This window comes from Trichomycterus rosablanca, chromosome 9 (genome assembly GCF_030014385.1).
Source record: "Trichomycterus rosablanca isolate fTriRos1 chromosome 9, fTriRos1.hap1, whole genome shotgun sequence".
Classification (NCBI taxonomy): domain Eukaryota; kingdom Metazoa; phylum Chordata; class Actinopteri; order Siluriformes; family Trichomycteridae; genus Trichomycterus; species Trichomycterus rosablanca.
Window position 1 is genome coordinate 21,940,405 of NC_085996.1, and position 23,708 is coordinate 21,964,112.

The 23,708-nt window shown below is 39.5% G+C and overlaps 1 protein-coding gene across 3 annotated transcripts in view; it reads right to left on the bottom strand.

Moving 5' to 3' along the window:
- palld (palladin, cytoskeletal associated protein) overlaps nt 1-23,708 on the bottom strand; it is a 149,846-nt gene that overhangs the window by 42,453 nt on the left and 83,685 nt on the right. For 2 of the 3 annotated variants that reach the window (XM_063002067.1, XM_063002066.1), the window contains exons 8-10: nt 23,490-23,513; nt 21,812-21,931; nt 19,841-20,210 (exon numbers count right to left, since the gene is read on the bottom strand). In XM_063002067.1, the coding sequence (XP_062858137.1) occupies nt 19,841-20,210; nt 21,812-21,931; nt 23,490-23,513 (514 nt within the window). Of the gene's footprint in view, nt 1-9,997; nt 10,034-19,840; nt 20,211-21,811; nt 21,932-23,489; nt 23,514-23,708 lie in introns of all 3 variants that reach the window. The other variant, XM_063002068.1, reaches the window with a different exon arrangement.

Below are 23,708 nucleotides of genomic sequence, written 5' to 3' on the forward strand. Positions count from 1 at the left end.
GTTTTCCAGTTAGCTTTAGAAGATAAAATGTAGCATCAGATCATGATATGCACCATACACCGATCATCCATAACATTAAAACCACCTCCTTGTTTCTACACTCAATGTCCATTTTATCAGCTCCACTTACCATATAAGAGCACTTTGTAGTTCTACAATTACTGACTGTAATCCATCTGTTTCTTTGCATGCCTTGTTAGCCCCCTTTCATACTGTTCTTCAATGGTCAGGATCCCCACAGGACCACTACAGAGTAGGTATTATTTGGGTGGTGGATCATTCTCAGCACTGCAGTGACAATGACATGGTGGTGGTGTGTTAGTGTGTGTTGTGCTGGCATGAGTGGATCAGACACAGCAGCGCTGCTGGAGTTTTTAAATACCGTGTCCACTCACTGTCCACTCTATTAGACACTTTTACATAGTTGGTCCACCTTGTAGATGTAAAGTCAGAGATGATCGCTCATCTATTGCTGCTGTTTGAATTGGTCATCTTTGAGATCTTCATCAGTGGTCACAGGACACTGCCCACGGGGTGCTGTTGGCTGGATATTTTTGGTTGGTGGACTATTCTCAGTCCAGCAGTGACAGTGAGGTGTTTAAAAACTCCATCAGCATTGCTGTGCCTTATCCACTTGTACCAGCACAACACACACTAACACACCACCACCACGTCATTGTCATCACCCAAATAATACCTGCTCTGTAGTGGTCCTGTGAGAGTCCTGATCATTGAAGTACAGCATGAAAGGGGGCTAAATAAAGTACGTAGAGAAACAGACGGACTACAGTCAGTAATTGTATAACTACAAAGTGCTTCTATATGGTAAGTGGAGCTGATAAAATGGACAGTGAGTGTAGAAACTGATCTGGCTAATTGCTGTATGTGTGCTTCTTGATTTTAGTTATATCTTTGGTTAAAAAGTGTAATAAGCATATTGCATTAAGAAAAATACTTGACATACCATGAATGAAATTATTATTATTTTTTTTTTTTTTACTTTGGATTTTTGGGTGGGTACATGGTCGTGGTCACATGCAAATACTTTTTTAATACTCATTTATGTACAGTATATACATTAGGTTTACTCTGCCTACAAAACAAGAGACAAAATATTTTAAAGAATATTACAACACTAACTCATTCTAACACAATAGCCCATTCTAAATGTACAACAATTATTCTTAATCTGCCAGGTAAATTAGCTTTTTGTTAGTCTGTGTAGCTTTTTGAAGCCAAAGTGAACCTTGAAATTCTTGCTACATATTGGAGCAAAGCATTACAATTCTGACACTGACTATTCTTTTAATAGAAACATGACCAACACTTGACCTCGCATAAAACACAAGACCCACACTGACCTCATTATAATCCATGTCATATAATGAACTAGCATAACCACAAAGCCCAGCATCACCCCATCATGCTTGTATAAATTCCTCAATAATGTCTGGATTAGTAGCAATGCAGCCTGCAATGAGAGTCTACAAAGCCAAAACTTTGCTTGGAATGTAAAGCTCAGTATGCAACTACAAAGATGTCTGTGATGTAGTTGAGACAGAGATAGATTGGAGAGTCAGGGAACAAAAACATATTTTAGACCAAGCGAACCACAGTTTGCAAAAGTTTCTCTTTGGTCGCTGTAGCAACAGCCCCACAGTGGCAGACGAAGGGTTTAGCGATAGCCGCTCTCCTATAATCTGCGCTGTATGGAAGCAATGCAGCCAGCACAAGCCAAGAATGACCGCATGCAACAGACAGCTCTTTAACAAGAATGAAAAACGTCTTCTGTCTGGTAGTAGCAGGGCAAAGAGACTAGATCTATGGACTGACAAAGCCATTCAATGTAAAGTCTTATGTACTAATGCGTATTCTGAATCAATATCTATATAAAGAATTCATATTTCTTCTCTCATACTGTAAGAAATTTTATATAGAGTGAAACAATACCAAATGTATGTGGACACCCAAATGTTACATGCGAATATGCTTGTTGAACATATAGCATTAATATATTGTTAATCTATTTTTTGGTACAATACAAGCCTCCACTCTTTTGGTATGATGTTTCACAAGCTTTAGATCTTTCCTTATGTCGCTATGCATGTGGGCAGGTAGTGTTTTCTTAGCAATGCCAAATTAGTCACACTGCCATATCTGAGTTTTGATTCACCTTGAAAAAGCATTTTTATGTAATTCTGAGTCTTACAGCTTATACAGATGACCCAAACAGCATCAGCAGAACAGCCTCCTGACAAACTGATTTGTTGGAAAGGTTGCAGCTAATGATAATGACAAGTATTGTAGCTAATGACAGTAACAGTGGAGGCCTAGTGGGTAGGGCTTTGGGCTGAAGGATAAAAGTTCGATTCCGAGCTCTGCCATGCAGCCACTGTGTGGCCCTTAAACAAGGCCATTAAACCTTATTGCTCCAGGGGCGCCATACAATGGCTGACCCTGCACTCTGACCCCAGCTTCCAAACAAGCTGGGATATGCAAAGAAAGAATTTCATTGTACTGTACACGTGTATATGTATATATGACAAATATAGGCATTCTTAAAGTAACAGCTAATTAAACCCAGTAATAAGAAAGATAAGCCATGTCTTATCTGGGTATGTTTATATTCCGATAGTAAAATTTAGACCTAGAGAAGGAGATATATCTATGAGAATAAATAAGGGCAGCCGCACACTATAACAGCACTGCTTTTATGCGAAGTTCATGTGTTTTATGTTTACACATGTGGGTATGAGTGAGTATGTGAGCCTATGATGAGTATGAGTGAGTATGTGAGTGTTAAAGTGTAAGAAGGATTATGGGATTCTCCTTGCCTAGTCATGACATTATTTCTAGCCCCTAGCATGAGGTGCTCTTAAATGTTACAATGACCTTTTGGTCATAATTGCATTAGTTATGTCCCTATCCGGCTTAATCCCACCCCTATCTGAACAACAGGCCAATCGTTGTTCATGTGGCTGCTCAGCCCAGCCGGCAGGCAGAGCTGAGACTTGATACGATGTATTCACGATCCCAGCTCTGGTTCCAGTGTGTGTTTTTACCGCTGCGCCACCTGAGCACATGATTTGGTCATACTGGCATGAAATATATGTTCTGAGATTGTGCCTGAGATTGACCAGTACACATTCTGAGTAGTTAAGTGTGTGTGTTACTAGATTCAATGTTGAACAAAGATAAAAAATGAAGTTTAATTTCATCGAGTTAATAGCAAATCGCAAATAGCACTTATTCGGTGGAACGGCCCTTAAATGCATATAGCATTAGCAAGATTCTACGCCAACCACTGACGACACCTTCAGAAAACACTCTAGTAATCATTCATTCCGATTCTCAGCTGCTAATTAAATACAGTGAGTTTAATTGTGAGCATTCTTAATGTGTTTCTGTAATGCCTGCAGCAAACTAGCTAAAACAGCTAAAACAATGCCACTATTTAAATTACACAGGCTATAATTATTTTCCTCTCCTCTGCAGGCGGGATTCTGCTGGCAGAATTTCCTCTGGAAGTGTTAACGAAGTGGTTTAATGTATATGACTAGGCTCCTGCACTGAAAATGAAGCCTCATGCTGTTAGTAACACATACAAGGCTGATATGTTATAATCAGACGCTAATTCAAAAAGCCCCTGCGAAACGTCCCGCGTGGCCAGCAAACGCATTTATCAACGTGAAAGAGCCGATATCGGACACCAGCAGCGGCTTACACTTCATTCATCACACACATGCACGCTCACGATCACACAATTTAACAAATGAAAGAGCATATATATAGCCTACAGTCACACATCTGCAAACAGACACCCCATTTCTCTACACACACACACACTCACACATTTTACAAGTTCCAGGTGTCATCTGTGCAGTGCGGTATAGGTTTCACACTCTGTGGGGCAAGTTCCAGTAAAATCCAGCACTGTTATCAGGTCAGCTAGCTCATAAATCAGAGATTTGTACTCTTTTTTTCAATACTTTCAGTAATCACCATTATAAAATACAATGAGTAATTTGGGCTACTTACAACGATCAGGCATAACAATATGACCACCTTCCTTATATTGTGTTGGTCCCCCTTTTGCTGTCCCATACGCAACAAACTGTGATGCACCGTGTATTCTGACACCTTTCTATCAGAATCAGCATTAACTTCTTCAGCAATTTGAGCTACAGTAGCTCGTCTGTTGGATCGTACCACACGGGCCAGCCTTCGCTCCTCACGTGCATCAATGAGCCTTGGTGGCCCATGACCCTGTCGCCGGTTTACCACTGTTCCTTCCTTGGCCCACTCTTGATAGATACTGACCACTGCACACTGGGAACACCCCACAAGAGCTGCAGTTTTGGAGATGCTCTGACCCAGTTGTCTAGCCATCACAATTTGGCCCTTGTCAAACTCGCTCAAATCCTTACACTTGCCCATTTTTCCTGCTTCTAACACATCAACTTTGAGAATAAAATGTTCACTTGCTGCCTAATATATCCCACTCACTAACAGGTGCTGTGATGAAGAGATAATCAGTGTTATTCACTTCACCTGTCACTGGTCATAATGTTATGCCTAGTCTGTGTATTAATTCAACATTTCCTATGAATAATGCATTTCAGCTTTTTGCTGTCTTTATGCCCCCAAGTTTTAAGATATAAAATTTCCCATAATACATTTTCAGCATTTAGCAGACGCTTTTATCCAAAGTGACTTACAGTACCGTAACAGTATATTGTCTAAGCAATTGAAATTAAAGGACCTTGCTTAAGGGCCCAACAGTGGCAACCTGGCAGTGGTGGGGCGTGAACCAGCAACCTTTCAATTACTAGTCCAGTACCTTAACCGCTAGGCGGCAGTTGTACAATATTGTAATAAATAACTGATAAGCGGCGCTCAGGTCGCACATCCCACTATCGCTGGGGTCCATGGTTTGTATTCCCAGCAGTGCTATTAGCCAGTCGAGCATCTGTATACAGACAGGATTGACTATGTTGGAATGAGCTGATGTCCTGTACGAGGTGTGTTACTGCATTGTGCTCAGTGGTTCAGAAAACCAGGATAACACGATAGTAAACCTTACTATAAAAAATTATCACGTCAAGGTAACGAACTACAATTAAACATTTTCATTATATGGTTTCTGCGTTATAGAATTCAGCATTAGCACTTGTTGTTACATAGCATTTGTTATTAGTGTTAGCACAGTTTGTTGTTATCTTTAGCATTCACAATGATTAGCTGCATATTTATGTTTTTTGTGTATGTATATATTACTTTGTTAATAAATACCTTGCACTAGTGTTCTTTGTTTACTTTGTTGTGTTTAGCATATCTTACTACAGTGAAATTCTACATGATTAAAGTAGCACAGGTGATCTGCTGTGCTGAAATTCCATTTAAAATAGTAGATTTCTTAAAAATGTTACCTATCCTGACTTCAGATTATTCACTCATTCACTTTCTTAACCGTTTATCCAATTAGGGTTGTGTGGGTGGGGGGGTGCTAGAGCCTATCCCAGCTTTTTAATGGGCGCAAGGCACACAGTAACACCCTGAATGGGGCGCCAGTCGATGGCAGGGCAGACACACACACACACATACACACACCCATTCACCTATAGGGCAATTCAGTGTCTCCAATTAACCTGGCTGCATGTTTTTGGACTGTGGGAGGAAACCGGAGCTCCCAGAGGAAACCCACACAGACACGGGGAGAACATGCAAACTCTGCACAGAAAGGACCCGAATCGCCCCGCCTGGGGATCAAACTTAGGACCTTCTTGCTGTGAGGCGACAGTGCTACCCACCGAGCCACCGTGCCGCCCTCAGATTATTCAATACAAATGTATTAACAGGTTTTCAATCCATTAGCAGGCTGAATTTGATTAATCAGAATGTATAAATGTATTATTTGGTTGTGCTTTTATTGTTTACTGTAGCCAAATTAGCTTAGCTTACTAACTGTGACTCACCAAACAGTCTGCTTTTTAATGGGGGACAGTATGCCTGCTAAATAGATTGAATACACAGACCATGCCCCCTTAGCAAAGTGACACAAAAAGTCAAGTATGCAGTTACAGTACATTTCTTGTATTTAAATAACTGATAAATAAATGTAACTGTAAAAAAGTAAACTTAACTCAGCAGCTGGTAGAGTGGGTGCAACAACATGGATCCTGGAACCACCAGCTAATCACTGTCTTTGATTTGTTTTGCATATTATCCTATTGTTTGCATGTGTTTCTTACTATACTGTGGTTTCCTCCTACCTCTTAAAACATGCAGCATGTTTGACAGCTCTGAGTTGTGCATGTGTGTTTTTCTGTGATTAATTTTTGTCCTGTCCAGGGTGTTATTACTGCCTAGTGCCCACTGTTTCTGGGTGGTTTTGGACCTTAAGCAGGATAGAGCTGTTATTAAGAATGAATAAATGAATTTAGTGCTTGGAGTAGTACTGTGTAAACCTTGATTATATTATATGCCTGTTTAACACTTTAATTTTGGCCTTCCTTTCTTTCCTGTGTTGAAGGACATTGGGTTGTGGTTACCACCTACTGACATCTGCTGCCATCTGTCTTGCCATATCAAGGAAATGTTTCCTGAGGGTTGGCCTGACAGAGTAATAGAGATAAAAATCTAAATTCTGAACACAATCAGCACAGGAGGGAGGGGATATTTATCACATTTTCACAGCCAGGCCAAATGATACAGTCATTTCTGTTAGAACATAACCCACAGCTAATAGTGTGGAGAGTGAATACCAATGAGTTAAAGTTTTACAGTGTGTAATGGTCAAAAGTCTTCTCTTTGGGTAGAAAGGGTGGCATTCCTGTCTCTGCCATTAATCATGCAAAACTAGCCAATCTTGGTTATATAACTTCATGTATCCTTCAAGGCATGTTGATCTGCCTATTGCTGTTGCATTTTTACAGCTTGTAAAGAGGCTGTGGCTGGCTTAATGTATTCTATATGATGCATGTTCTGGCTTTACACTTTAAGATGTGTGGCTGTTGTTTGACAGGTGAGACTTAGTGGGTCAAATTGTCTAACATTAGGGAAATAAACTAAAAAAAACTGTAAAGAAGTGTTGAAGGAATTTGTAGACTAACCCTCTTTTGTCATCAGGAGTGCTGCAGCATGTGTGATTTACAATCAATATTTAAAAATCATTTTACTTTTAAGCATTTTAAGAACTGTTTATGTAATTGTAAAATACATCAAATACTTAAAATACTTGTTTTTTGTTTTTTTGTTTTTTAAAATTATTTTTCCCACTTTTCACCCCCAATTTGCTCCCCTAATCTAGTCATGTCCAATTACCCTGATTGCGTCCTCTATACTGATTCGACCCTTCACCGCTGACTGAGGATGCCTCTCAACTGACATGCGCCCCCTCTGGCACAGACTGCATTTTTCACCTTCATACACTGACGGGCACTGTGTATGGAGGGCCACACCCCCATCAGCATTATTCCTCAGCCCTGTGCAGGCACCATCAGTCAGCCAGCAGGGGCCGCAGTTGCACCAGTTATGAGGACCTATGATCTGACTTTTTTACCTCTAACCCTGAACAACAGCCAATCATTGTTCATGCTGCCGACCAGCCCAGTCGGAAGGCAGAGCTAAGATTCGATACGATGTATTCGAAACCCCAACTCTGGTGCGCTAGCGCAGGGGTTTTCAACCTGTGGGGAGTACTTGTCTGGGGGGGGCGCGAGTGCCTGACCGGGGGGCGTGGCATTACGAGATTTTTTTACTTCTAAAACTAAAGCAATTCATTTTTCACCCACGGGAGACATATTTCATTACTCTAACTGACCACGCTCACACGCACGTTTAATGTTATTCAGTTCCGTCTGAAAAAAATAGGGCCCACAGCGAAGATAACCGGCGTCAAAAGCAACGACCGCTGTTATAGGACGTGTTTGTGTCCTTAAGAGAGACGCTCTGTTCATAGTATCGATTATAAGTGACTCGGGAGTCAATTCATTTTAAGCGCAGCGTAAGTTTCTTTTCTCAGTCATCTCTCTGTGTTTACTGTTATAATGAATGTTGCGGTTGTAAATAAACACCAACTACTACAGAACATTTTGTGTGACTCGCTTACCTTAAAAAGCTCAGGCTTAATTGTACTGAGTATTACCACAGAGTCAGAGTCGTTCTGCCTGTGGAGCTAAACGTTTTCTGTCAGTCAGAGCAGATGATCCCGAACTAACCAACTTAAGTAATTGATGAACTTTTGTCTATGCTCTGTGAAGTAACGTTTTCTGCTCTCATCTACATCAAAAAGCAAGAACCGCTTATGATTTACCAAAGTGAACCACGAATTTATATAATGTGCTGATAGAATCGGCTCAGATGGGGTCGGACGAAGGGGAGGGGGGTGGGGCGCAAGTTGGGGGAGGGTGGGGCGCAAGTTCACGGTTGGCACACGAAGGGGGGCGCATGTCCAAAAAGGTTGAAAACCCCTGCGCTAGCGTACTTTACCGCTGCACCACCTGAGCGGCTAAAATACTTGTTTTTTATGTAACAATATGCATAATAATTGTAGTAATATAGTAAATAAATAATGAATTTTGCTAAATGGCATTTCTACATTTTATATGGTTTGGAGGTAGTACATACATTGTTACCCATTTGCTGAATTGGTATTGACATCTAAATAGCTTACACCTTTCGAGGTGGGTAAGTGAAAAAACATCATCATTAAATGGTAAATATAAATCTTAAATCCTACCAAATGGACAAAACATGGATGAGTATTTTCATCTTTGAGACAGAACATGAAGCCTGTTTTAGGTTTACGTTCAACTATTAAGGTAGACTGTGTAATGTCCATGAAATTAAGTACATTTTCCCATGAATTTAGTAGGACCCTAGTTATAGGCCATGATTAAATTCAAAGATAAATGGTGAATATATTAAAGGAAAGAAAACCATTAGACATGTCTTTATAAAACTGATACCTGTGACTGGTTATTAGACTCATTAAAATTGGATTAACAGCATACATCTATTTGATTCATAAAATTAGGTCAAACAGCAAGAGTTTTTTGGCCGTGTAACAGCCTATTGTGCTCTAGAGCCACTGTGGTCAGTTTATGGGCCTTCTGCAGCTGGATCGCGTGCAGAGAATCAAAGCAACATCATTCTGACAAAGAATAACTGGGGTTCACCACTGAAACAGGAGATGCTATGTGTTTTTCAGTGTTTATTGAGAGCAGAGCATTGGAACGGTGCACTCATACTTTCCATTCGTCTTCCAATGGTGTTATGCAATCCTACTAACCTAACTACTTAACTGCAATGACAATTAATGCAAAATTATAACCCTCGAAGGAAGCACAACAGCAGGAGACCTGGTATGCCAGGCAACCTTTAAAAAACAAAGATTAACAGCAACTTAATATCGATGCTTTACGACGTTCGGGGCTATATCCAGTGGGAAATGAGTTGAAACGTGGAAACTCTCTGTTTGCATGCTAGAGGTCAGGGTTGAGGTGTGATTTTCACCAGGAGCGATGATGATGTGAGATTGCACAGTAGGACGCAGAAAGCAGAGCTGATAAGCCTCCACATGGCATGCAGCAGTGACCCCTCGCTAACCATGTCGTTATGGGATTCCTGTTTTTATAATAAAATTACAGGGCACAGAAAGGGTAGGCTAGGCAGGGGGTAAGTTGTTTATTTTTGTGTGTTTTGGGGCTACGGCTCCACACTCTCTGATGGGACGTCCTGTTGTGTCTGGCCGGTCAGGCATGATGGTATTGTGGAAAATCTGTCAAAGAAGCTTTTTACAGCATTCGTATAAGCTCATGCAGGGACATGGCTTTGCCAAAGAGCAAACCATTCTGGCATGAAGCTGGCTCTCTGCCCTGGTGAAAAACAATAAGCCCTTCACATCACCGAACACATGCCGATCACATGTACTTAAACAGACACACACATACACACATTGTGCATCCAGAGCGAACCAAATGCCTATTTATACTACCTTTCATTTGAGAGGTCCTCAGCTATAGCATACAATCTGGAAGCACAGAATTAGCAAATTGTTGAGGTGATGTGACAGGTCAGAAGCATCAGGGATTTAAAGCCAGACGTTTAATAAATTTTACTCTTATTCAGCTCTGCAGGACAAACAACATGCTGTTAGCAATGTTTCAGCTATGTTTCAAATTCTAATTAGTGTAAGTATTATTTCATTTTTCATTTCATTTCATCAACCACTTTATCCTGGTCTGGGTCGCGGCAGGTCCGGTTCCACTGGGAAACCCTGGGTGCCAGGGAGGAATACCCTCAACAGGGCACCAATCATGTCTGTGTAGACGGCCAGACAGCCAATAATTAAAATAAATTAGTGACTAAGTAAATACAACAGAAAGAAAGAAACATTTTTTACACAAAACATACATTCTTAGTATGACTTAACTGCTTTAATTAATGTGTAAATATGTGGTAGACAATTTAATTGCACATTGTGCGTAGTTTAAAGTATTCATACAATTTTTGGACAGCTTCTAACAAAAATACAGTAATGTAAAATTATTTTTCTTTAACCATTTTTCTTTAATCCAAATAAGCTTTTATTGCCACTCTACCCTTAATGCTTGTATGACTTGTATAGTCTTCCTTACAGTATCCCTCACTCAAGCTCTACTTATATAGGTAATATGTTATAATTAAAACTAAAACAGAAATACATTTGTGCTGTGTATAATTATACTTATAATTATATTGTATAATTATAACTATATACAAACCCATTTTCAGAAAATGTTTTCACTGACCAACTTAATTGCATTTTGTTCATATAAACAAAACGAATCATAGGGCACTTTAACTATTAATTACACTTTTTAATCATTTGGGAACTGAGGATACTAATCATTTGCAAGTGGAATTTTTGCCCTTTCTTGCTTGATACTAAAGTTCAGCGGCTCAACAATCCGTAGTCACTATTGTCTAATATGATGTACCATACATTTTCAATAGTAACTGGACTGCAGGCAAGCCAGCCAAGCACACACATTCTGTGTCTATGAAGCCACACTGTTGTAGCATATGCAAAATGAGGCCTGGCACTGACTTACAGAAATGACTGTGGACTTCCCAGGAAAGGATGTTACCTTGATGACAGCAGATGTCTTTGCACCTTTTCTTGACAATAGTCTGGATATTTTTGTAACAGAGAACTCCACATCTGTTTTCCCCAAAACAAACTGATATGTGATGAGCTTGGGCACAAAGACATTTCTATACAGAATTTATGAACATAAACAGTTTCAAATTGCATACTTCTTACAATAGAAATTAAGGTTGCATTTCTTGATGCAGCAGCAGACTGTGTTTTCAGAATTATATTTATTGCATTGTGGTTATACCTGTTACTAATTCACCTATTTATTGTGGAATGTTTCAAAAATGTTATTTGAATATTCTGTATTCACAACTCTTATAATGCCCCTGTCACAACTTTTTGTGATTTTGTTGCATCAAATTTACGAAATACAATAAAGTCAGACACTAAAATCAGACAATAAAGTCAAACAAAAAACTAAAAAAAAATGTCCCAACTATTCCGGAAATGGGGTTTGGTACATTACATACATAATTAAAGCACCGATAAAAGCAACAAAAGCTGCAAAAGTCAACAACAGTCATGGTATGGGGGTGCATCAGTGCCCATGGCATGGATGACTTGCATATGTGTTAAGGTACCATTGATGCCTAGGTGTATACTTTGATCTTAGAAAGACACATGCTGCTATTAAGGTGACATCTTTTCCCATTAAGTACGTTTATGAGTATATCATAAGCTTTAGCATAGTGGCAAGCTGTAGCCTAGTGGTTAAGGTACTGGACTAGTAATCAGAAGGTCATTGGTATAAGCCCCACCACTGACAGGTTGCTGCTGTTGGGCCCTTGAGCAAGGCCCTTAATCCTCAATTGCTCAGACTGTATACTGTAACTGTAAGGTAAGTCGCTTTGCATAAAGGCGTCTGCTAAATGCCAAACATGTAAAATGTAAAATATATCAGCAAGACAATGCCAGGCTTCGTTCTGTACTTGCTACAGCAGTGTGGCTTCATAGACAAAGAGTGTGTCTGCTTGACAGGCCTGCCAGTTCAGATCTGTATCCTAATAAAAATGCATGTTGTATCACTGGCATCAAATTCTAAATAAATTGAAGTTGATCAGTGAAAACACTTTCAACAATCTTTTCTTTCTACTTTCATCAGTAAAATAAAAATGTAAGAGAATTAAGAATCCACAAATTCTTCTCTTACTGTGTTTTACAGAATATCCCAGCTTTTCTGGTAATGGGGTTTGTATATTACATTTACTTAAATTTCACAGTTTTTTTGCATGTATTTTATTTTTTTAATTTTCTATACGATGTATTCGAAACCCCAGCTCTGGTGCGCTAGCGTACTTTACCGCTGCGCCACCTGAGCGGCAAAATGTAACATTTTGGAAGTAGGGAAGAACATTTTTGAATGTGTATGATAAAGGTCTCAATGGCATTTAAGTGCCACTGTCAATTGACTGTGCCTCTGCAGTACTTCACGTACACTCAACCACCACCATTTAACATATTTTGTTTACACAATGGAGATGCCAGTCCTCAGACACAAAGGAACAGGTGTTAGAGAAAGGAGGTTAGAGTGGAGGTTCAGGTGAAGTGGACCATGAAGGCATTGTACTGAGCGGTGATAAAGCATTGGTTTGGCTTCCTCTGGTTTTATCTGGATTGTTGCAAAGTGCTGAATGTTACAAAGGTTGTAGCAGTGTGTTTGAGGCATAAAAGCAAGTGAATGGGGATACTGACTTGTAGAGCTGTTGTGTGTGTTCTGAATAGAGCTGCTTTCTTTACATTTCCAGTTCATATCCGGCATATCTTGTTGCAGGTGCATGTATATTCTACTGTGTCTTTAGAAGACTTGGGCAGGAAATACAATGGTGTGTTTGTCTGTGTGAGGAAGATAAGTTATGCCTTGTTCCATGCATAAACATGCTCGGACATTTTGTAAAATTCAAGAAAAAACAGAATGTGTGATTTGTTAATTCTCATTATTAAAACTAGAAAGAAAGGATTTCCAATATTCAGTCAACCCATCTGAGCCGCAGTCCATCTTTGCTTGCAAAGACTGGACCTTTGGTGGATCATCTTTTATATCATGATACCCCCCACCTATTACCAGTTCAGAACGCACATGTATAAACCGGGTGCTGAATTCTGATTGGCTGAAGTGAATGTTGGCTGAACTGAATGCCGCTACAATATTGTAATATAATAATAACAACCTGGCGAGTGCAGCCAATGGGCCCCAGTGCACCTGCCCTTCCCTGCCCCACCTGAAATTCCCTTGTTTGTGTGGGTTTCCTCTGACCTAACAAAACATAATATTAGAAGGTGGATTGACTACATAAAATTTCCTAAAGTCTGAGGGCATGTATGTGTGAATGTGTGTTGCTCTGCAATGCATTGTCTGTCTTTCCTGAGAGTTTTCCATCATTGCTCAGTTTTTTTCCATGTAGGCTTTGGAGCAAATCCTGACTCAGGAATAAATGAAAGATATTTAGTTAATATGAATAAAAAGATTCCAAAAAAAAGGAGTTAGAAGCTTTTTAGCACTTAGTGAAAACACTTATTAGAGTTATATTGTACATTTAATTCTATACACAACACAATAATACCTTTCTTATTCTTATTGCAATATGCAACATTCTTATTGCAGTGCTTAATAAAGTTTAAACAGAACAATGCAGAAACAGGTTTTCCAACTCTTGTATGTGACAACCAATGACGTTTGACTTTGGTGAATCAACATACTAGCACATTGGGTTTTCAGTTCTTTTCATGTTCAGACATGATTATAACTAATAACAGTGGTGTCTGGGAGAGTCTATTGCATCATTTTATGACAATAATTTGAATCCCCAAATCAATCAGACATAAACAAACATTACGTAAGTGCCTTAAACTCTTTGATTTGTTTAAGCTTTAAGACCAGTTGGACTGATTTATTGAAGAAAAAAAACAAGATAAAATTCAGTTGTTCAGTTAATGGGCATAATTACTCTGATGGCTTTTGTCTTTTTAGCTATTAGTACATGCAAAAAGCCGCTCAGGTGGCACAGCGGTAAAGTACGCTAGCGCACCAGAGTTGGGGTTTCGAATACATCGTATCGAATCTCAGCTCTGCCTTTCCGACTGGGAAAGTCGGATCATAGGTCCTCATAACTGGTGCAACTGCGGCCCCTGCTGGCTGACTGATGGCGCCTGCACAGGTCTGAGGAATAATGCTGATGGGGGTGTGGCCCTCCATACACAGTGCTAGTCAGTGTATGAACTCGACTCGCGCAGGTGAAAAATGCAGTCTGTACTGACTGTATGTGCCGGAGGGGGCGTATGTCAGTTGAGAGGCGTCCTCAGTCAGCAGCGAAGGGTCGAATCAGTATAGAGGATGCAATCGGGGTAATTGGACATGAATAGATTATGGGAGAATAATTGGGGGAAAGTGGTCTGGAGAAAGTGGTGAAAAAATCATTACTAGTGATTACTAGCTAATGTCTTAAAGAAACACTAATTAAACTAGGCTGCATTTTAAAACCCCAGACTAATTTTTTATATAATATGTCTAAATAATGCACTATCAATAGTACACTTGCACACCATGTAGCACAAAGGATGTAATTTAGGATTAAACCAGGAAATGACTTGTATGCTGTCTAAACAATGTAGCATGTGATAACCAGAGATGGGAGTCGCACACACAGCGACTTCAGACTCGACTCGGACTCGTTTCAAATGACTCGGACTTGACTCGTGACTCGCAAAAAATGACTTGTGGACAACAAAAGTCAGCAACATTAGTTACGTGTGACAATTATATATATATGATCCAACATCATTCTGATCGTGTAATCATTCTGATTAATCATTTTCTGCTTTCTCCGGCCGTCTTAACCCGCAATGCACGCAATGGCTAAATGTTCCAGCCAGCTTCTGGTGTAGTGATGAAGCGTCGCTCCATACTCCCTACTTTTAATTTGAATCTCACTTAAAATGGTGGAGTACGTAGTGCACTTCACAGTAACAGATAATGTGAATGGAACGCTCCTACAGAACAGCCACCAATGATTGAAAAAAACGCTTTCTGAGCCAATCAAAATTACAATGATTGTAATTTTTAGTAAGAAATGATGCTATTTGCATGTATTTAGTTTGCAGCGTCAGACAGATGACGTGTCAATGAAACGCTTGATTGGCTTTCTTACTTCACAACCGGAAAAAGTTTGAAGGTTTTTAATTATAAGCACATTTACAAAATAACGGATTATATTCTTAATGGGACAACACACGGTTATATATTTAATAGCATCTGGAACAACATAAGCTAAGGTAAGCAGTGGTTATGGATTTTTTGCTGTGTTTTGGATTTTGTCCGCTGTGCCGTAATTTGCAATGAAAACAAAACGTACCAGTTTAAGCTTTTAACTGGTATCTAGGAAAGTAAACGCACTAAGTAAAACGGCTAAATACAGTCGCTAATCTATTTTTTTTTTCTGAACGTACATATTATTTGTTTATTTCTACGCTACACTTACAATATATGTTTTGTGTACAGTATATTATATTGACTTGTGACTTGACTCAGACTCTAGCCTAAAGACTCGTGACTTGACTTGGACTCTAGCCTAAAGACTCGTGACTCAACTCAGACTCGTATTTTGTGACTTGTGGACATCTCTGGTGATAACTATAAATATAAGATCGTATGACCAAAAAATACATAATACGTCTTTGTGTCTCAGCTGATCAATGCAGACATGATACATGCTTGAGGAAATTACAGGTACAGTCAGCAGAATATCAACACTGGGATTCACAATGGAGCTAAAATAAAGTGCAAAAAGACACAAGTGTATTGAAAACTCCTGAACATTTAACATTTTGGTGGTTTATTGATGTTAAAGATAGTGAGACACTACTGTACTGGACTGTTGTAGCCTAGCGGTTAGGGTACTGGACTAGTAATCAAAAGGTTGCTGGTTCAAGCTCCACCAGAGCCAGGTTGCCACTGTTGGGCCCTTGAGCAAGGCCCTTAACCTTCACTTGCTTAGACTGTGTACTGTCACAGTACTGTAAGTCGCTTTGGATAAAAGTGTCTGCTAAATGCCGTAAATGTAAACATTAAAGCTTTTATAATTCTGCATTTAAACTGCTTTTTTATTATTACACACTGTAGCCTGTCAAAATATTACCATCTTATTAATAATTCCATTCATACAAATTCAATACATAAAAGCTTAAGACCTAAGTGAGAAAAAGACATGGTCATTTAAGGCATGTCAATTAGGAATGTAGGGCGGCATGGCCGCGGGTGCTCCGGTCTTATGGGTGCTCTGGTTTCCACCCCCAAGTCTAAAGAAGGCCAAATGAAGCTACCAAAGACTACCCTGTGTGTGTGTTTGTGAGTGTGTGTGTTTGTGAGTGTGTGTGTTTGTGAGTGTGTGTGTGTGTGTGTGTGTGTGTGTGTGTGTGTGTGTGTGTACGTGATCCTGACCCGGATAAAGAGGTGGTAGATAGACACTGAATGAAAAAATGAATTACGAATGTGCAAACCAAATCAGAAGAAATTGGGACAGTATGGAAAAAAGTGTTTCTTTGACTTTTATTTTATTGCAGACAGTATGAACCCTAGATATGCATCTCCCGCATTAGTTGACAAACTGGAGATGTTCTGCCCATTTTTGCTTCTCAAAGACTCAGCTTTTCCTGGATGCTGCTTTTGTTCCAAATCATGATTACACTCACCTGTTGACATCATCTGTTTAAAATCATATTATTATTTAGTTTTTCCCCTCATTATAAGCCCTAAATTTTTCCAAGTTTTTGGATGCAGGAATGGATGTATATTAACAAATTAAATTACATGAAATATAATTTAATTTCGGTTCATACTGTTCGCAATGAAATAAATGTCAAAGTAAATGTAGGACACACAGTTTTTTTATTTGCATTTCCATACTGTCCCAACTTTTTCTGATTTGGGGTTGTAGAATAGTCAAGTAACCAAGTCTGGGGATCATTTTCCTTTAAAATATTTAAAATAATTGATTAAATTATTTGTGTAGAGAGCCCCCCTGACCACCAAAGTCTGTCTTTTTTATTATATTAATTCCATCCTCTGGTAAACTGTTTTTGCTGCCATTCTGTTGTTTACACAGTGCAATTCAATGTGCATTTACCTTCAAATTAAATTATACCAAAATGCAATAACCTTTTTGATGTACATATATATTCTTTGAATTTGTGCCGTATAACTGGTTTCATGTTGCAACTTAATTATAAAAGCAACAAATGAGTTAAGAGAACTACGTTTCTACCCTAGAGCAAAGTACCTAACCCTGAGTTAACCTAGAACTGGGTAGATGATTTTAAACCAAAAGAAGAGTGTCACCAGCACATAAAACGAATCACCTGAACACACACACACACACACACACACACACACACACACACACACAAACATATGTATAAATGTCCTTACACTTCGTGGTTGCTATGTAAATACCCTGTAAAGGTCTCATACAGTAATGTTAACAAGGAACTGCTTTTTATTATTATTCCATATTTGTTATAGTGATTTAACTAGCAGCTAACCACAATAATTGTATTACTGTTTTATAATGTTGTAGAGGCTTTAGCCCACTTTTATTAGCAAAACTGCTTTTAATCAGTGATGTTGCTAAGTGTGCCTCTCTGAGGTTTTGCCAGCCATTCAGTAAACTTCATTTATATTTTGGATCAGTGCTGCTTAACCCTGTAACACCTCAGCTTCTAATCACAGACAGTTTTTCCTCAATAATTTTCTAGTAGATAGTGTATAGTAGATAGTTACCCTAATATTATCCTTACCCTAATAGAAATTGATTGCTCTCACTATAAAGTGCTATATTTTCTATTAGCCAGTTGTATTTAGACACTTGCTGTCCAAAAGGTTTGAACATGAAGGTTCCTTTTGCCCTGCAGTGGCTTCCTCCTTGTTGGCCTTCAATAAATCCAAACTGAGCTAAGGTTAAAGCCATCTGCATGAGTTATCATTAGGTGCTTTGAGGACATTTTAGTAGGCTGGCCGTTACCAGGTAAATTTACCACTGTTTATCTCTATTTGGAAATAATAGCTCTCACAGTGTTTCAGTGGTGTCCTACACCTGAGCTTTGCACTTTATTAAGACTGTGGCATCTAAGTTTTTAGATGAGTGAAATGTATAAGCTACAGGGCTCAAAGCCTGACTGTAAACCGGTTGGTTGAGAAGGCAATTATTTTTTAAGCACTATACATTTATCATTTAGGAGACATTTGTGCCCCCTAAATTACTGCTCCATTACATGCTCCCCAAACCACCACAAACTTACACATACACACTCCTCCAGCTCTCCTGTTTCATGAAGCCTCATCCTATAAAGTATATACAGGGGTTGGACAAAATAACTGAAACACCTGTCATTTTAGTGTGGGAGGTTTCATGGCTAAATTGGACCAGTCTGGTGGCCAATCTTCATTAATTGCACATTGCACCAGTAAGAGCAGAGTGTGAAGGTTCAATTAGCAGGGTAAGAGCACAGTTTTGCTCAAAATATTGCAATGCACACAACATTATGGGTGACATACCAGAGTTCAAAAGAGGACAAATTGTTGGTGCACGTCTTGCTGGCGCATCTGTGACCAAGACAGCAAGTCTTTGTGATGTATCAAGAGCCACGGTATCCAGGGTAATGTCAGCATACCACCAAGAAGGACAAACCACATCCAACAGGATTAACTGTGGACGCAAGAGGAAGCTGTCTGAAAGGGATGTTCGGGTGCTAACCCGGATTGTATCCAAAAAACATAAAACCACGGCTGCCCAAATCACGGCAGAATTAAATGTGCACCTCAACTCTCCTGTTTCCACCAGAACTGTCCGTCGGGAGCTCCACAGGGTCAATATACACGGCCGGGCTGCTATAGCCAAACCTTTGGTCACTCGTGCCAATGCCAAACGTCGGTTTAAATGGTGCAAGGAGCGCAAATCTTGGGCTGTGGACAATGTGAAACATGTATTGTTCTCTGATGAGTCCACCTTTACTGTTTTCCTCACATCCGGGAGAGTTACGGTGTGGAGAAGCCCCAAAGAAGCGTACCACCCAGACTGTTGCATGCCCAGAGTGAAGCATGGGGGTGGATCAGTGATGGTTTGGGCTGCCATATCATGGCATTCCCTTGGCCCAATACTTGTGCTAGATGGGCGCGTCACTGCCAAGGACTACCGAACCATTCTGGAGGACCATGTGCATCCAATGGTTCAAACATTGTATCCTGAAGGCGGTGCCGTGTATCAGGATGACAATGCACCAATACACACAGCAAGACTGGTGAAAGATTGGTTTGATGAACATGAAAGTGAAGTTGAACATCTCCCATGGCCTGCACAGTCACCAGATCTAAATATTATTGAGCCACTTTGGGGTGTTTTGGAGAAGCGAGTCAGGAAACGTTTTCCTCCACCAGCATCACGTAGTGACCTGGCCACTATCCTGCAAGAAGAATGGCTTAAAATCCCTCTGACCACTGTGCAGGACTTGTATATGTCATTTCCAAGACGAATTGACGCTGTATTGGCCGCAAAAGGAGGCCCTACACCATACTAAAAAATTATTGTGGTCTAAAACCAGGTGTTTCAGTTATTTTGTCCAACCCCTGTAGGTTTGCTGTTCTTGACATAAATAAGCCAGGTAAGGTTAACATGCTAATGACATGCAGGAGAAAGGTTGGCTACTTACAACTTGGGTTTGGGCTTGGTGGGAAGTGGAGGACCCTCTTTAGTTAAAGATGGTGATGGAGAAGGTGGAGCCTCACCAATAGGGGATGGAGACTCCTTCGTAATCACTGTTGATTGAGGGCTTGGGGTATGGGTGCCAGGAAGAGTCCCGTTTGAGAGCTCCAACTGATGCTCAACTTCCGTAGAGGGCTGGACGCTGGGCCAGATATCTAGCTCATTAATCTGAAAGGCCTCGGCACTGGGTGGAGTTTTGGGTGGGACTTCCAACAAGCTGATCTCAGTGGGAGGGGGAGGAGGAGGTGGGAATGGCTGACTGTCCTCAAAAACGCTGTCATCTTTGGGTATGCCATTGCTGGGCGACTCCTCAGAAGCTACATTAAGGATGCGCAATAACAGTGGTTAGAAATTTTAATGCCAAACACATTTATCACAGTTATTGCATTTATTATGGATTTGGACATCATGGATATGATTCCACTCATATTCTTACTTATTTAATAACAGTGGACCTGTCAATATTTTTATATTACCTATTACATTTACCGCAGATGCTTTAATCTGTTAAATGATTGACAGAAATGTTGTTGAAATGACAGCAAAACATCCATATTAGCTGTGTCCCAAACACATTCTACTGTACTACATTGCATGTCAAATAAGTGCACTACCAATTGTACTAACATTGTCATTTGGAAATCAGAGTCAAGGTTTAATATAGTACTCTCGATTATCATTCTTCAATATACCAGGATACCATGTTAGCTAGCAGGCCAACTAACTAACTGCTAAAAAGAAACTTAGATATTTTCTGATTTATTTTTTACTAATAGTGATATTTACTAATAGTCATATTTTACTAATAGTGATACCTTATGACTCAAATTTCTGCACCTGAAATCATGAGTCTTTTTTATCTCTTAAGAATAAAAATCAACTATCCTAAAGAAGTAAACTATTTATTTTTGGCTTAGGGAGCTTGAAATGGAATATGACTGGGTCTAAATGTTATGATGCAGCTCAGGGGCACAGCTGGTACTCTAAGCCAAGGTCAATCTCGACTTCTGTTTTTTTAGTTGTGTGTGTGTAGTTTAGGATTTTCTTCCCATGAAGTCTGCACGGGGTTCCTCAGGGTACTCAGGATAGACACCAGACTCCACTGCAACCCTTAGTTGATATGTGAAATACACTGCCTTTAATGCTTTTGAGTAACACTATATCACAGTACATAATTTAAGTAACAGTTTACATATTTCTTAGTTCCCGTACTTGTGAGCCCACCTGGGGATGTGGCTCTCAACATTATGACTTTTACTCCTCTACATGCAATTTCAGTACTACAGATATTCCTTCAGTTTAAAAAGTTCAGACAGGTTGTTTGGAATTTTTCTAAGCCTGGATGAATGCATGTAATCCTTGATTATTTGGATTGAAGCCCTGCTTGGATTGCTTTGTAAGTAGTGACACTGATTCATCATGAGGTTTGAATTCAGCACTCTCAGTATGTGCATCCAAACTCTACTTGACACAATGATAAGTTTGTTTGTTTATTAGGATTGTAACGTCATGTTTTACACTTTGGTTACTCTCATGACAGGAATGGTAGTTATTCATTAGACAAGATTAATCAGTTTATACAAGGTTATATCGAACACAGTAATGGACAATTTAGTGTCTCCAATTCACCTCACTTGCATGTCTTTGGATTGTGGGAGGAAACCGGAGCACTCGGAGTAAACCCACGCAGGCACGGGTAGAACATGCAAACTCCACACAGAAAGGACCCGGACTGCCCCACCTGGGGATCGAACCCAGGACCTTCTTGCTGTGAGGCGACAGTGCTACCCACTTAGCCACTGTGCCGCCCCAATGATAAGTAACCAACTTAGAATGGTTATATGTGTCAACCATCACAAACCTACTGTAGACTGTGAAACCTACTCATCATATAGTTAATGTTTATGACTAAACAGACCTGGTGTGATGGTGAGCTGGGCGCTGCAGCTGATGGAGCCACACTGGTTGGAAGCATTGCAGCAAAACTGGCCTCCGTCTTCTGGGAATGCTTCTGCAATCACCAACGTGCAGATCTCCTCTGGTAAACAGAGGGATAAATGATTAAAGTGAGGCTCATTTAAAATACCATTCACAACCCCACACTGATACTCTAAACATTTCTGACACTAACAACGACCATGGCAAATTTAAGTGACACGATTAATGTCATGTTTGGTGGTTGAGACTGAATGACAGCTAAAGCACTAAAGAACCAAATGATCAGGTAAAATCAAGTAAGAGTGAGAATGACAGCCAGTCACAGACAGGTGTGGCAAAGCAAATAAATGACTGAAAGAAATATATGTGATTCACCAGTAAATAATAACCTGTAGGGGGCTAGCTTTTCAGTAATAACAACATATGAGCAACATTCACACTGACAAATACATATACAGGTTCAACGATGCATCACAAAGGATTTCACCACACCACATCGTTATTACTAGGAAGTATATACCCTATATGGACAAAAGTATGAGAACATCGATCCTAATTATTAGGTTCCGGTGTTTTTTTTGCCATACCCATGGCTAACAGGTGCATAAAATGTTAGTTGGTTCTGGGAATGGCGTTGAGTTTAAAAGATGTTTTAGGGTATTTTTTCCCGTAAGGATGTATGGGAAACCTGTTTATGCATTCCACTGCATATATTTTAGGCTAATATAAAATAATGGGGTTGTTTTTGACACTTATACACTAAAAATAGCACAAATGTAATATAAAAAAAACCCCAAAATACAATTGAAAAACCGTAAAAAAAAAAAAAAAAAAAAACGTTTTAGACTCGGAAAAGATGATTCTCACATTTTCTCAAAATCCCAAGCTATAACACAAATTCAAAACTGTTTAAAAAAGTTTAAAAGTGAAACAGAAGGAAAATCCAGCTAAACACAGATACATGTGGAGCTTGACGGTTATTCCACACAAATACAGATTTGTCTCATATTCACACTTTGATGGCGTTTTACTGCACACTCAAGCCGAGCTTTGAACAAAGCAATAGTCACGCACACGTCGAATTAAGGGTACAAATTCAATTAAGGGTACAAATTCAAAGATTTTGAGTTTAGGGGACGTAGAGTTACAAGGTACAACTGTAGCATTAATTACATGCTATCAACTTTGTCAGCTGTTTGAGAGATGCTCTTTCCTGTTTCAGCATGACTGTGCCCCTGTGCTCCAAGGGAGGTTCATAAAGACATGGATTAATGAGTTTAGTGTAGAACTTGTGTAGTAACTTTAGTAGCCTGTATAGAGTTCTGACCTAAACCATAATTGGAATATTTATTGTGGACCATTCTTTTTTGGTCAGAGGACAGACAGGGTTGTAGATATAAGGGGTTAAACAACATATTAATGAACATACATTTTGAATGGGATATCCAGCTAACTCATTGTTAGGTTTTTACATACTTTTGGCCATATTGGCTTATAGTTTTTATTTGTAATTGCTTCCATCTAAGGTCTGTCACTGTATTTCAGCTCTGACTAAAACTTGCCCTGTTATGACATCACACTACAGGTTGGAGCATGTGGAGAGTGTGTTGATGAATTTGTGTAACTTTTCATCATGTAAGGGACAGAAGGACACTCACCAGGTTCTGCTGCAGTTCTTGGTTCTGAAAATGAGAAATGGAAAGAGTGTCTTAATAAGGCAGCATTGACTGTATATTGTTTATTTTATTTATTAAAGGTATTATTAGACACACTGGCAAATGTAAGCCAAATGTAGCTTTTCTAAAATACAGCCATGCCAGAACACATTAAGGCTACTGCAAGATAACATTTTTTATACCTCTAATGTGATGCAAAAA